We start from the raw sequence: 14685 nt of genomic DNA on the forward strand, positions 1-14685 counted from the left end.
TATTAGACTTGTTCTGCTTGCTACCAGAGGGACAGATTTAGCGATTTAGAAGCTATGAGTGAAAGTTACACAGAGGCTAGGTATGAAGAAAAACCTCCTAATACTGAGGACCATCCAACAGTGGAAAAGACTGCCTCCTCACAGTAGGTCTTTGGGAGAGACACTGAATGACTAATGGGAATTTTGCACACAAGATTCACATTTAGTTAGGGATTGTCTCCCTTCCAACCTAAAATACTATGAGTCTTATTTATTTTTGATGAGTGGATCAGTAGCCAGGTCTATTCTGTTTCCTTTGTTGCCGATACAACATCATGCACAAGGAAGTAATTAATAAAAGCTTCTGGATAAATGTGGGGGCTAAATCTGATTCTCAGTTATCAGGATCTGGGCCTACTTTTATTTTTTTCTTACCAACACTTTCATTTTCCTTTCTTCCAGAAAGTCTCCTTAAGCTAAGGTTTCAATACTGTAGTTGGAAAGGATCTCAACAGCGGCTAGATGGCTCATTCCTGATCAAGGCTGCCCTTGATACTCAACTTTTCCTCAAGACCTCCTCATTATTCAGAAGTTAAATATCATTATGCCCATTTTATAATGGAGGGACACAGTCACAAAGACAGTAAATGTTAGCATTTGAACCTCTCTTTTGATGTCTCATGATTTCATTACTGCCTCTTTTGTTTTATTTTTGTGCCCATATTCAGAAAGACCTGAGTGTAAATCCTGCTTTAGACACTTAGTAGTTGTGTGACTTTGGAGAAGTCACTTCACTTCTCTGTGCCTCAGTTTTCTCAGGTGTAAAATGGATGTGATATTAGTACTTACTTTCCTGGGTTGTTGGGAGAATTGAATGAGATCATATTTACAGAGTGCTTAAATAAGCACTACATAAGTGCTAGCTATTATTAGTAATTATGTTTTGATGTTTATCTGGTAAGATTCTCAGTTCTAGTGGTGTTTTGTTTCCTTTCTGTGCTACAAGTTTGGTAGTCCCTAAGGGTGCTGAGGGCAAGGGAGAAATGGGGAGATGGGGAGGACAGACAACAATCATCTGCATCTACTCCTTCCCAGCCTCCATTTTCCCACCTGTGAAATTGCTGAATGATAAATTAGGTTGTAGTGTTCAGTAGGCTGGAAGGCGCAGAGGAAATGAGGACCAGGAAGGGGAGAAGGAAGTATCCAAAACAAAGAACATTTGTGCAAATATTGGTCTTTAATACTAAGAAAGACCTTTCAGGCTTAGAGTGATAAGACAGAGGTCCCCACTCTCCCATTTGGGGGGAGGGAGTGCGGAGGGAGAGGACTGAGCTAAGCCAGCTAAGCTCCCTACCCCTACCCAGACCCCAGGGGATGACCCAGTAACTGAAGGAAGTCTATGTATATACACTTAGTGTTTGTGCTGGAGAGTTGGAAGAGAGGAAGGGGAAGAGGTCAAGGAGGCTACCTCTACCCCAGGGACATCCCTCTGCATTTCACTTTGTCCATTCCCTTTTCTCACCTCCTTGCTCCCTCCTCTCATAATCTCACTTCTCCATCTGCTTCCCCTTTTTCTCAGTTACCTTTCTAATTTCCTTTTTTTCCCTTTTCTTTTCTTTCATTTCTCCCTCTCTCTTTCTCTGTCTCTTTCTCTCCTTTTTCTCTTTCTCTTTTTTCTCCTGCCTTCCCAACTCTCTTAAGTCCCTAGACAACTCCTCTTCCCTTTCCCTCCTTTTCTCTCCCTCTCCCTGAAATCCAGCAGGCCCAGCCTCTGGGCCAGGGACGGGGAGGTCTTGGGGTGGTCAGCAGCTATTAACCCAAGGAGCACTTGGTGCTGCTCTTCTTCTCACAACTCTTCAGATCAGTAGTTGGGGTTGCCTTATTGCTGTTGCCCTGGGGGAAAGAACAGTTTAAGTGAGAGGGTGGCAGACAGGGCTGGAGAGGGAAGGGGGGATGATGACTGTGAGCTGAGAAGGGATAGGCTAGTGGAATACTTGGAGGGGTGTCTGGGCCGCTACCTTCCCAGGGCAGGATCCCCCCATTCCCAGAATATCAACTTACAGATCTCCGACTTGACTTGAGCAATATGTCCCGGGCCAGAGAACTGAAGGCCTAAAGGAAATCAAGAAGGAAAGGGGTCATTATGGATGACATTAGGGTACCCTGAGGTGGGAAGTACAGTTGACCTTCCAATTCCCTCACCTCCCAGTCCTCACCTCATCCACATTCAGGCTTGACTTAGCACTTGTCTCAAAGAATCGGATTCCATGTTCCCGGGCCAGCTTTGGAGTGGATGAAAAAGAAAAAAGGATGGTTTATTCCTCACTTTGGTCTCCCCTTATTCCTTTCATTCTCACCCAGCTCTTCTCTCCCACCAACCTGCATTCAGCCAGCCTCAGCCCTGGTCATCCCCCTACAATCTCCAAGTATCTTCCCCCCAGCCTTCCCTTATCCCAGGCCTCCTACCTTCTCTGCCTGTTCCCTCTGCACCTTCCTCTTCACTTCCATGTCACACTTATTTCCCAGTAGAAGGCGTTCCACCCCTGCAGAGGCATTCTAGAAGTAGAAGGGTCATGGTGAGAACTAAGGTGCTCTAAGACCTTGAGGACCTTCCCTTGGCCCAGCTTCTCTATGTGCCAGCTCTCCATCTTAGGCCCCTTTCTCAGGCATTCCCAGGCTCCTTCCCAACACCCTTAAGAGTTCCCTGTAGTCAAACACAAACCTCTTTGATGCTTTTCATCCAGTTCTGAATGTTCTCAAAAGATTTCTCATCTGTAATGTCATAGACAAGGATAATACCCTGGGAGGGGGAAGAGAGAGAGAGAGACACACACACATACACACACACACAGAGACAGAGAGAAGGAAAGAGAGAGACACACAGAGATGGAGACAAAGAGACAGAGGGAGGGAAAGAGACGAGATAGAAACACAGAGAGATAAAGGCAAAGACAGACAGAAGGAGGGAGAGAGACACAGAAAGATAGAGACAAAGGGAGGGAAAGAGAAAGACAGAGATAGAAACACACAAAGAAAAAGAGACAGAGACAAAGAGACAGAGGGAGGGAGAGAGACACAGATAGAAATACACAGAGAAATAGACAAAGACAGAGACAGAAGTACACACACACACAAAGACACACAAACAGGGAAACAGAGAGATAGAAAAAGATACACAGAGACAGACACATATACACAGAGAGATAGATACACACAAAGAAACAGAGGGAAAGAAAGATAAGACAAAGAGATACACACAAAGAGAGAGAAATTATGGGTGAGAGGAACTTTTCATTCTTATATAGCACAAACCAACTTGGGGCCACTTCCACAAACCTATATAACATCCTTGGAAGCTCTAAACTAAATCCCAGTCCACACAGCTCCTCCCTCCCTTTCACCTCTCCTCTAAGCCATAACTTGCCCTTTTTCCTGACTGTCACCTATTTTGCCCAAGATGCCCCCATTCTTACCACCTCCCACCCGTCATTCCTTGCCCATATCATGCCCCATCTCCCCATTTCATACCATGGCCCCCCGGTAGTAGGCAGTAGTTATAGTCTTGAATCTCTCTTGTCCTGCTGTATCCCTGGATGAGGGGTCAGAGAGAAAATGATTTCAGGTCATATGTTTCCAGCTACATGCTTCCTCCATCAAATGGAAGCTAATACCTCAAGAAGCTTGAGTGGAGGGATAAGATGAGAGGGATGAAAGAGAATATTCAAGAAAATCATGAGAGAAAATGGAGGAAGATAGAAGAAAGAAAAAGGAAAGAGGCCTCCCTGACTCTTCTCACCTTCCCTGATTGATCCTGCTGCCTGATTATTCTTCCTAAAACTCTGTTTTATCATGTCACTCCCCCAGAAGTCTTCAGTGGCTCCCAATTTCCTTCCACTCAAATATACAAATGGGCATGTGATCTGATCAGTTGGCATATTGTCTCCTATGATGGCACACTCAACAGACCAAGGGCTATCGTCTCCCATAATTATGTCATGGGATTCCATCCAATGCCCAGAGTACACTTGCCTGCCTGCCTTCCTTAAGTAGGTTCTTACTAAGGATAAGGGATGTCCAGTGGTCATCCTTTGTTCCTACCACATGACCCAGCTATCATCATCTTCATCATCTCTTCCTCCTCCTCTCCACACCCTCCCCTCACCCCACAAAGATCTCTTTAATGAGATCCTTTATTCTGGCTTTACTTTGGAGTTCCTGGCTTGTTATATGCTGAAGCCTGCTAATACCTACCATGTGCCTCTTTATTATCTTCTGGATGATACTCATTCTTAATTTCATGGAGGCTGTTGTGTTCTAAGACTTCTGGCTATAAAACACTGGTTGAATATTAGTATTAGAAAGATAGGTCTTTGTTTCTGGAAGAAGTTTCAAATAATTAAAGGATCTTCTGGGTTTCCTGAAGGCAATCAATCAATTAACCTTTTATCTTCCTTTTGTTTAATTCTGGGCCTAACTTCTTTGTTATCTATTTGCATTACCTTTCCATGGTATGTATTAATAATAAGAACAACAAGAACAATAATAAGTATTTATATAGTACTTAATTTTACTTACTTAATTTTATCCTCATAACAATCCTATGAGGTAGGTGCTATTCTTATTTTACAGATGAGGAAATTGAGGCTGAGAGATTATTTTTATTCTGTCTTTCAAAGAATTCTGAATAAGGTTAATATGTGTGTTGGAGACACACACACATACACACATATGAGAAATAGCCTTTAAGGTGGCAGTCTGCTCTTCTGAAAAATAATACAACAAGCCTAGGAGATCATGTCCTAGATCTAGGCGGTACCATGATTTAGGGCAATAGGCCTGGAGTCAGGAAAACCTAAATTCAAATCCACCAATATTAGCTGTGTGGAACTTGGGCAAATCACTTAATCTCTGCCTTAGTTTCCTCAAGTGTAATAATAATAGCTGAAGGTAATATTACCCACCTCACAGGATTGTTGAGGATAGAATGAGATATTTGCAAAGCTGTCAGCACAGTGCCTGATTCACAGTAAGCACTCTATAAATGCTATTATGATTATTTTAATCAATTGTGCAATGACACAAATGTGCTCTATGATGGACTATTTTGACTTATGAAACCCCACCTGTTTTCACTATATTAATTCCCTCACTGAGAATGTTCTGGTTACATGTTAGATGATTCTCACAAAAATTTTTAAATAGATGAGAAACTAAGCATACAGGTTGGGGGGGGGGGAAAGGGGGGTTCCCATTAATATAGTCCCTGATTTTTTCCCTCATTTTTTTGTATTTTCCTTTTTTGAGGTACTTCCTGGGTCAGTCTCTCAATGACCCCACAACTTTGTCATCTCTAGCACAGACTTTCTTTATATAGCCTTAGTCTAGCTCAGCTGCTTCTCCTATCTTTAGTGCCATTTCCCCTCTTCCTTTATAGTTACATCCAAGACTATGATGTTAAAGTCTAAGGTAGTATCTATTCTCTTTAAGGATGAAAAATGTTCTTAGTAAAAATCTTTATAGATCTTTTTTATTTTTCTTTTATTTATCATTCTCCTTGCAGCTTTCATTTTTTAAAGTCCCTTGGATGACTTTTCTTAATTGGGTCCCTCATCAACTTTTATTTAGACTGATTTTACCCTCTACTACTTCTCTGTTTTGTGAGATGTTCATTACCTTTTATCATCATTTTACAAACAAGTTTTTATTATAAATGGATGTTGCCTTTGGCTGCCAAATCTCTCCTCTTAGCAATTAAGTCCAATCAAGTGTTTACTAAGATGCTTTTGTCTTATTATAGTGATTGATTTATGTAAGTTAAAAATTTTTAATGAAATTATTGTAGTTTATGTATGTACCCTTTTTTATATCCATATCCCAGTAGATCTACCTAATGTGTGTGGAGATCTTCCTTATGTCTCCCAGTATCCAGAAGATACCAAAATACAAGTGCTCTCCATCGATTATTCTTCACTTTTGCCATATGACTAACTTATTTTTCTCCATAATTTGTTTATACACTTTTCAGCTGCTCTTTTGCAATTCTCTGTTTTTAATGTGTTGTAGCCTAATGCCCATTGTTCTTTTCATTTTTGTTTATTTGGGATTCTTCTGAGGCAGTTAAGTGACTTGCCCAGGATCCCATAGCTAATAAGTGCCATGCTTTATCCATTGTACTACCTAGCTGCTTCTCACTATGTTCTTTTCTACTACCTTCTAGGTGGTATTTTTAGTTCTTCAAGGACTGTAGTGTTAGCATGTCTCACAGGCATGTAGGAAAAATATTATAGTTAAAAGATGGGCCTTTTGTTTCAGGAAGTTTGGGGTTATCAAAATTCAGTTTCCTAAAATAAATCTAGCCCACTCCCTTCCTCTTGTTCAATAATGGGTCCCGCTTCCAATGCTTTTGCAGTATCTACCCCAAATTAAATACGAAACTGCATATGTGGTCTGACTAGGGAAGAGTATAATGGAATTATCAGAGCTTTATTTGTGGATAATTACCCTCTCTTAATGCAGTATCAATCTCATTAGTTTTTTTAACTACCATTCTACATTGAACTAGTGGTCCTCAAATACTCCCAGAGCTTTTTCAGACAAATTGTTATTTAATCATGCTTCTCCTATCTTGTACTTGTGAACGTAATTTCACAAAGCCAAATGTAAAACTTTATATTTGTCCTTATTTTCAAAATTCAATTTTATTTTATTTTCATTTCTTAATTCTTTTTCTTACCTTTATCCATGTCCCAAAAAGAACGTGTACACATATGTACATATATATGTGTACATATGTATACATATAGATGTTTTAATATTCACTTGGAAGCCCTTATTTCCTAGATAAATAGCATATTTCATCATAAGTCCCCTGGAATTATGATTCCATTGTGTGAATCAGAGTTAGTAAAAGACTTTAAAAAGTTGTTGTCTTTATAGTATTGTTTTTAGTGAACAATTCTTCACTTTAATTGTTAATTGTTTAACAAGGATTAAATTGTTCTGCTGATTTTGTTCACTTTATTTTACATCAGTTTATACAAATCTTCTCAAGTTTTTCTAAAACAGCATAATAGTATTATGTCATTTACATATACATTTATTCATTTAAATTTCTTTTAATCTTAGTCACATCTCAAGGTCAAAGCTTGTCAAGACCTCTTTTGAATTATGATTCAAATTCGGCTTATTAACAATCCTTTTTTGACTTGTGTCACCTGGAAATTTGATAAGGATGATAGACACGTCTGTATATGAAGCAGTGATAAAAATATGAAATAACAAAAAGCCCAGCGTAAATACCTGGGACATTTTACCAAAGACTTTCCGAGTTGACATGGAATCACTAATAAATACTTACTTATTAATGTGTGTTCCCTAAACATACACTATCTTCTCTTGCATACTAATAGTTTCCTATGGGTTGAGTCTTGTCTCCTCAACTGGACTGTGAACACCTTGAAAGCAGGGGTCTACCTCACATTTTCTCTGTTCTTCAGTGTTGATGATCAGTAAACACTTGATTGCCTGAGAGATGGAGATGTGGGAGACAGAAGGAAAGAGACAGGGAGAGAATGAGGACAGAGAGGAGAAATGAGAGACAAATGGAGGGAATGATTAAGGGAGAGGCAAAATGAGGGTTTTTTGATGGGGACCTGGAAAGGAAAGCCAGGATTTCTGGAATTTACTCACCAGACTTGAAGTTTTATTTTCTTTCCCTCAATCTCCACAGTTCTGATCTTGAAGTCAATTCCTAGAGATGGAACAGGTATGTTAGAGTCAAGGGGGTGGGCTGGAAGATTGGGAGAATCCTCTCCCTTATCTGTAGGCCAGAAGGGGAGCAGAGAATCTGGGTTCCAGGATTCCTTATATTATTGAACAAGGGGGGTTAACATGGGGTACTCTTTCCTTTCCCTTCTTTCTTCTCCTTAATACAATTATCTCTCTCCCTGGTTTGTGTGTTTGTCTTAGAAAGGACAAACTATTATTCTCATGCCCTCAGTGGAAACTTGGGTGCATACCTCGGTATGCTAGGGGACAGAATGAGTCACCAGGCTGAGTCAGAGACCCCAGGAGCCCTTCCCCCACTTTCAGCCTCCCCACAAGACTCCTTGAGGACTCAGGATGACAAATCAAGTATCCTAACCTCTAGGATGGCCTCCTCCCCTAGAGAACCCTCCCCTCGGCCCCTCCTATTGGACTGGGGTGCAAGGACCCCAGGGGGCACAGAGGTTGGGATAAGGGATAAGGAATAAAGGCTCTGGGTATTTCTGGGAAGATGGCATATAGAGACTGTCCCTCGGGGGAATTAGGGACTTGGAGTCGGGAGTTTGGGATTGGAAGTTTAGAAGATTTGAACTGAATTAAAATGGTGTAATGAGAGGAAAGCTGGTGGGGGGGGAGGGAGAAGGGGAAGAAGAGTGGGGGATGGGAGGTTGAGAGAATGAGAAACTGAGGATAAGGAGGAAATGGGCATAAGAAAATAGGGGTTAGGAGGAACTTGAAGCGATGTTTAGGGACCTCGGGGAAGTTGGGGCTTAGAAATGCGGGTAATGCCTGGGGAGAATGGGGTGGAGTGATTGGGTACAAAGACAGGAGAAAGGAGCTGAAAGACTTCCTTCCCTCCAGAGAGGCTGAATAGTTGGGATAGTGGGGAGGGGTATTAACCAGTGATCTGAGGGATTGAAAAGTTGGGAAAAAAGGGGGGGTGTTAACTAGTAATCTGGGGGGACTCCGAAAAGTTGGGATAATGGGGAGGGGTGTTAACTAGTGATCTGGGGGACTCCGAAAAGTTGGGATAATGGGGAGGGGTGTTAACTAGTGATCTGGGGGACTGAAAAGTTGAGGGCCGGGAGGAGGGGGCTCGGGGGTCACGTGGGACCTGGTGTCTGGGCCAGTGGGCTCACCAATGGTGGAGATGTAAGTGCTGTTGAAGTTGTCCTCGGCAAATCGAATGATCAGACAAGTCTTGCCCACCCCCGAGTCCCCAATCAGCAGCAATTTGAAGAGGTGGTCGTAGGCTTTAGCCATGGCGGGCACCGGGGCGGGGGTGGGGGAAGGGAGCCTGGCACCCAGACACGGCCCGGGTGCAGTGGGCAGACAGCAGAAGAAGCCCAGGGGCCCGGGGCAGGAAGAAGTTTTCCTCCCTCTTTCCTCTGGCTCCGGGAAAGAGGAGAGGCGGCACCCTCCCCAGCCCCACCTCCTGCCCGCCCAGTCTCGGCAGGCTCCCCCGCCCCATCCTCCTCCTCGGAGCTCGGCTCCCTCCTCCCACTCTGGGGCGGGGGCGGGGGCGGGGCGCGATCTGGAGGGGGGGAGGAGGAATGGATGGGGCTCGGGGGGCAGGGTGGGAAACTGAGGAAAGCCAGCGGGGGAGGGGCGGAGGAGCGGGCCGGCGGGGTCTGGAGGCCGGGAGCGGCAGCTGAGGAAACACGCCCGGGAGGCGGCCCGGGGCTGGGGAAGGGCCAGGACGGAGGTGGAGAGCCCGGGCTCCCGACTCGTGGGGGGGAAGGACACGTCGGCTGGGAAAGCTCGCCCTCTCGCGGCCGGAGGCGCTCAGCCCCGGCGCCGGGCGCGGGACGCCGCCCCTCGGGGCCGGCATCTGGCGCTGGGACGCCTCCCCGGCCTCAGGTCGGGGAGCTGGGCCAGTCCGCCGCCCCCCCGCGCGAGCGAAGGCGTTATGAGAAGCGCCACGTGGGGAGCAGTTCTTTAATTACGAGACCGGGCTGAGGCTCGGCGCTAACGAGAGCGCCCTAATTGGTTGGTTCTTTCCTCAAGGTTGCGCCGAGCGCTCGGCCCGGCTACGCTCCACGGCCGCGAGGGGGCGGTCCTGGCCCTCACCAGCCATTTTGTAAAAGTGGGCTCTTTGGCGCCTACGAAAATGGGGTGACAGACTGCCGTGGGCTGCAGGTGCGATGTGGAGATAGATGCGCATCAGCGACGCTCGGCCGCGGCACCGTGTTCTGCGACAAAGAACTCTGCTAGGGGCAAAAAGTCTGGCTTGTTGTCGCTGTCAACTACCCCCCCTTTTCCCTGCGTCCCCTCCGCATCCCTTTGCAGCACAATTCCTGCCACGCGTTAGGCGCTCATTTTGTGCCCTGTTTATGTGGCGATTTAAGCTCTGCAAAGCGATTTCCATGTTTTTCATGCATAATCTCATGCATAATGTCAGTACGTGAGCTCCATTCCTTTTGAGCTTCGTAGCAATCGGGTGAGGTGCCCGTTTTTCAGGTTAGCAAACATCCAAAAAGGTTGAGTGCGACACACTGTGGAAGCGAGTCCCTGGGTCAGGATCTAAGTCTGGGTTTCACAAATCCGAGAACAGGTTTCTAAGCACTGTGACATGCAGGTGCCGTTCCATTTAAACAAATCAAGGAAACATCCATAGGGGACTCCGCAGACATCTGCTCCACAACTCAATTCAGTTCGATAAGCGCTGATTTCTAGGGAATGGGGAAGATTCAGAACTGAGATGAAATAACATTCCTTCCTACGTGGATACATTAATTTAAAACATTTTATCTGTTCTAGTCAGCCAAGATCTACCTTCTTAAATCTCCCCCTTAATCCCAATTGAGAAATTTGAGAAAAACAAACTCCATTACAGACATGTATGGTCAAAACGAATTTCCATATTGACTATGTAAACAAATTGTCTTATTTTACATTTTTAGATCTTTGCCTTTTTGATAGGAGGCGGGTAATATGTTTCGTCGTTAGTCCTCTGGAACCCTGCTTGGTTATTATGTTGGGGGAATCCCCAAAATACACTGGGGATACTGTGTCATAACTGCCTCAAAAGAATTTTAAAGCTTAGATAATTTCTAAGTCAAGGCAAATTTTTATTATAATTATAACTCTAATTAAAGTCATCTAAATTCCAAGCGAGGAAGACAACAAAAGAATAGTAAGTAAGCAGGTGAATTTATAGGAAAAATTATTAGAAGTAGAATTGGGGAGTAGAAAACAAAGAACAGAGCATGATAAATAACATTGTGGGGTTGGGGATCCCATGATTGGTGGGAAGTTTGAGAATGGGGGCTGATGACTCCCCCCCTTTTTTTTTCATGGAATTAAGAAGTGCTCAATGCCTGAGTCCAGGTGTGAGATAACAGCCCAGACTTTTGGATGACAAAGAGACATCCTTGAAGGATAGCTTAGTGGAATAAAGATAATCAAGCTCAACTCCCTTTTTCTCACACCCATTCTCCAAGGTTGTGCCATATCACTCCAATTGCTACATTCCTAAAGAGATTACATTATTCCCAAGGCACAGTGGCTTGGGGTTTCTGAAAAATTACTGGGATTTCTGCTATTATTGGGGCTCCTAATACTTCAGTTATGCTGATGAGTTCATTCAGCACAATAATATTCTATCACATTTATATTGCTTATTTATTGACCAGTTGATTGCCACCCTCACAGAATCTTACTTTGCCACCTCAAAAACAACTACAAATCTTTTTGTACATTTTAAAAGTTTGCTTTGTTTCTCAATGATCCCTCCCTTAATTTACCTTCCCTCAAATTCCTCCTCTCCTTTTTTTCTTCTATTTTTGTTGAATGAAATATATTTCTATATCCAACTTTACATATTTACATTATTTCCTCTATTGATCAGTTCAGATGAGAGTTAAGTCCAAGTGCTCATGCTTTCTCCACTCTTTCTCCTTATTTGTATAGATTTATGTTGTGTATTTCAGTTATGTGAGATAATTTCCCCTCATCTTCATTTCCCTCCTTTCCATCCCCAAGTGTATTATTCCTCTTTATCTCTTTCTTTAAATTTTTCCTTTAAAGTCATCAAGACATAATAGATTCACTCCCAACTTTTCTTCTAATTAAAATCTATGATCCCTGAAAATAGTAGAGTTCAGAAGAGATTTGTACCATCTGTCCATATTCGGATGTAAGTTTATCCTTGTTTAGACCATTATGATTGTTTCTTTATGTTTACCTTTTTATGTCTCTCTCTCTCAATTGGGGTTAAGTGACTTGCCCAGGGTCACACAGCTAAGATTTGAGGCCAGATTTGAACTCAGGTATGTTAAGGGACAGGTCAATTCTCTGAGAGCCTCCACAGCTGTGGATCATAACATCTGAAGGAATTGCAGGGCAGCCTTTGCTGACACAGGTGTTGTCACCTGGAGGTAGAGGGAAGAGGAGAGAGGCCAGACAATGCCACGGCCTCTCAGTCAGAGAGGACAGAGAACAGTAATGGCCTCTCAGTCTCCTTGTATCATCCTTTCACAAGATGAGATCCATTCTGCAGGTCTGGGTTGGATCTCCAGCAGCCACTGTCAGGTGGCTCCTGTGTATTCCAACAGCTCGTGTATTAATTACAACACAGGTAATCCTGACTTCAGGGCTGATGCTCTATCCATTGCACTACCTAGTTGCCCCCCTTTTTATGTTTCTCTTTAGTCCTATTTTTAAAATTTAAATTTTATATATATATATATATATATATATATATATATATATATATATATATATATATTTAGGTTATACACATACATTCATTTTCTTACATATTTCCATATGGGTCATATTGGGAAAGAAAAATCAGAACAAAAGGGAAAACAAGAAAAAAAAAGATGAAAACAGTATGCTGTGAAATATATTCAATTCGTATAAGTCTTTCTTTGAATGTGGATGGCAAAGTTTATTGAAACTGCAACTTTAAAGTTTCTATAGAGCTGTTGTCCTTTCATAAGGAATGCTTGGAATCAAGCCCTCTATTTCATTAAAGATATATTGTCTTTCTCCTGTAGGATCATACTCAGTTTTGCTAGAGATAGGGAGTTATTCTTGACTATAAGTCTATATCTTTTGCCTTCTTGGATATTACATTCCATACTTTCTATTCCTTCATAGTAATGGCTGCTAAATCATGTGCAATCTTAATGTAGTTCCTTTCTTTCTTATTGGTTACTTGTGATATATTCAGGAAGTGACTGGTGCATTCTTTCTACTTTGCTTTCTATTTCTAAGAGAGCTAAACAGTTTTCCTTTAGGATGTCTAGAATATATTTCTAGATATATGATGTCTAAGCTTTTTTTGGGGGGGCGGAGAGGGAGCTGGCTTTCAGATATTCTAATAATTCTTAAATTTTTTCTTCTTAATCTGTTTTCCAGGTCAGTTGTTTTTGCAGTAAGACATCTATGTTCTTCTCCTCCTTCTCCTCCTTCTCCTTACTCAGTACAGAGCATAGTGCCTGCCACTATTACTGCCCAGTCCTCCTGGACACAAATTCTCTCCTTACCCTCCTGTGGATCTATGATGCAGAACTGGGTAGGGAGGGATGAAGCTTCTAGTTGGTATTTGTTACCAGTCCTTGTGTGAGATCATGGTGCACTATTATATATGTGGGGCCTCTTTTGCCCTGGTGCCCAGACTTTCCTTCTGTTGGAATGTTCTGCTTATGTTCCTGGTCAGAAGCTATTCCAGTATCCACAGATCTCTTTATCTGACTCCATATGCCAATGTGGGCTGTAATTTTTTTTTCTTGGATTTCCCCATCAAATGAGTTTTCTAGATTTTTTTTGGAGAAATTTGGGCAAGTTCTAGCTTCTTCCTGCTACTCTGCCATCTTGGCTATCCCTCTGTAGGTAGTATAGCAATGTGTAATATATCCTATGGGTTTTTCCTGCAACTGCAGTTTAGGGATGAGTCTCTGGAAATCAGATTTTGCCTAGGGTTCCAAAATCTAATCTAATTTAATCTAAGAATGTAAGGTCTCAAGTTCTAATATTGTAACTCATAAATTCCTACCAAGGTGCTTTTTATAAGTAGCCAGTTAAAACACACAATCCATTTACTAAGATGATGTTGTAACAAATCCATTTACTAAGATGATGTTGTAAAAGAAACAAACAAACAAAAAAAAAAACTACAGATCATTCCTCCAATAAGTCTTGCACAATATCCATAATATCCATGGGAAGAGTGAGTACAAATTCATAATAGAATGGTAGAGAAGCACATACATATTAGAAATACTTATGGCCAAGGCACCTAACTCACAACTCTGGTAATTGCAAGCTCTTGAACTCCTTTCCCTTTTAAAAAAAATTTTTATTAAAGCTTTTTATTTTCAAAACATATGCATAGATAATTTTTTTCAACATTGATCCTTGCAAAACCTTGTGTTCCAAATTTCCCTTCTTCCCCCATTCCCTCCCCTAGATGACAAGTAATCCAATTTATGTTAAACATGAGTAATTCTTCTATACACATTTCTACAATTATCGTGCTAACAAGAAAAATCAGATCAAAAAGGGAAAAAAATGAGAAAGAAAACAAAATGCAATTAAACAACAAAAAGAGTGAAAATATTATGTTAAGGAAAGGAAATAAACATTTATTAAGGAACTAGCACTCTGCTAAGTGCCTTATAAATATTTTATTAATCCTCACAATTCTGAGAAATAGATGCTATTAAAATTCTCCTTTCACAGTTAAGGAAACTGAGGCAGGTGTGATATGCCATTCATTTAATTAACACTTATCAAGAGTGTATTATATGCCAAAAACTGTGCTAAATACTATATGACTGAATGAGAAGAGATATGTCTGAGCTTAAATGTTGGTTTGGAGTTCATAGCATCTTCCTCCAGTCCGAAAGGCAAGGGTAGTGATAAAGTAAGAATACCAAAGCTGGTGAGATTTTACAGAATGATGAAATTATCCCAATAGTATACCTCTTGGGG

At 42.0% G+C, this 14685-nt stretch overlaps 1 protein-coding gene across 2 annotated transcripts; it reads right to left on the reverse strand.

Moving 5' to 3' along the window:
* Positions 1-1487: 1487 nt before the first annotated feature.
* On the reverse strand, positions 1488-9243 carry RAB13 (RAB13, member RAS oncogene family). Of its 2 annotated transcripts, none has more exons than XM_012548115.3 (8): positions 8883-9243; positions 7669-7729; positions 3508-3568; positions 2702-2779; positions 2446-2535; positions 2196-2261; positions 2041-2091; positions 1488-1872 (listed from the first exon to the last, which is right to left on the reverse strand). In XM_012548115.3, exons 1-8 carry the CDS (start codon positions 9004-9006, stop codon positions 1792-1794), a joined length of 612 nt encoding a protein of 203 aa, XP_012403569.1. In that variant the 5' UTR covers positions 9007-9243; the 3' UTR covers positions 1488-1791. The 2 variants fall into 2 exon arrangements, with proteins under 2 accessions (XP_012403569.1, XP_031822476.1); XM_031966616.1 differs by lacking the exon at positions 8883-9243 and adding an exon at positions 7337-7503.
* Positions 9244-14685: the final 5442 nt, after the last annotated feature.

This window comes from Sarcophilus harrisii, chromosome 4, assembly GCF_902635505.1.
Source record: "Sarcophilus harrisii chromosome 4, mSarHar1.11, whole genome shotgun sequence".
Taxonomy (NCBI): Eukaryota; Metazoa; Chordata; class Mammalia; order Dasyuromorphia; family Dasyuridae; genus Sarcophilus; species Sarcophilus harrisii.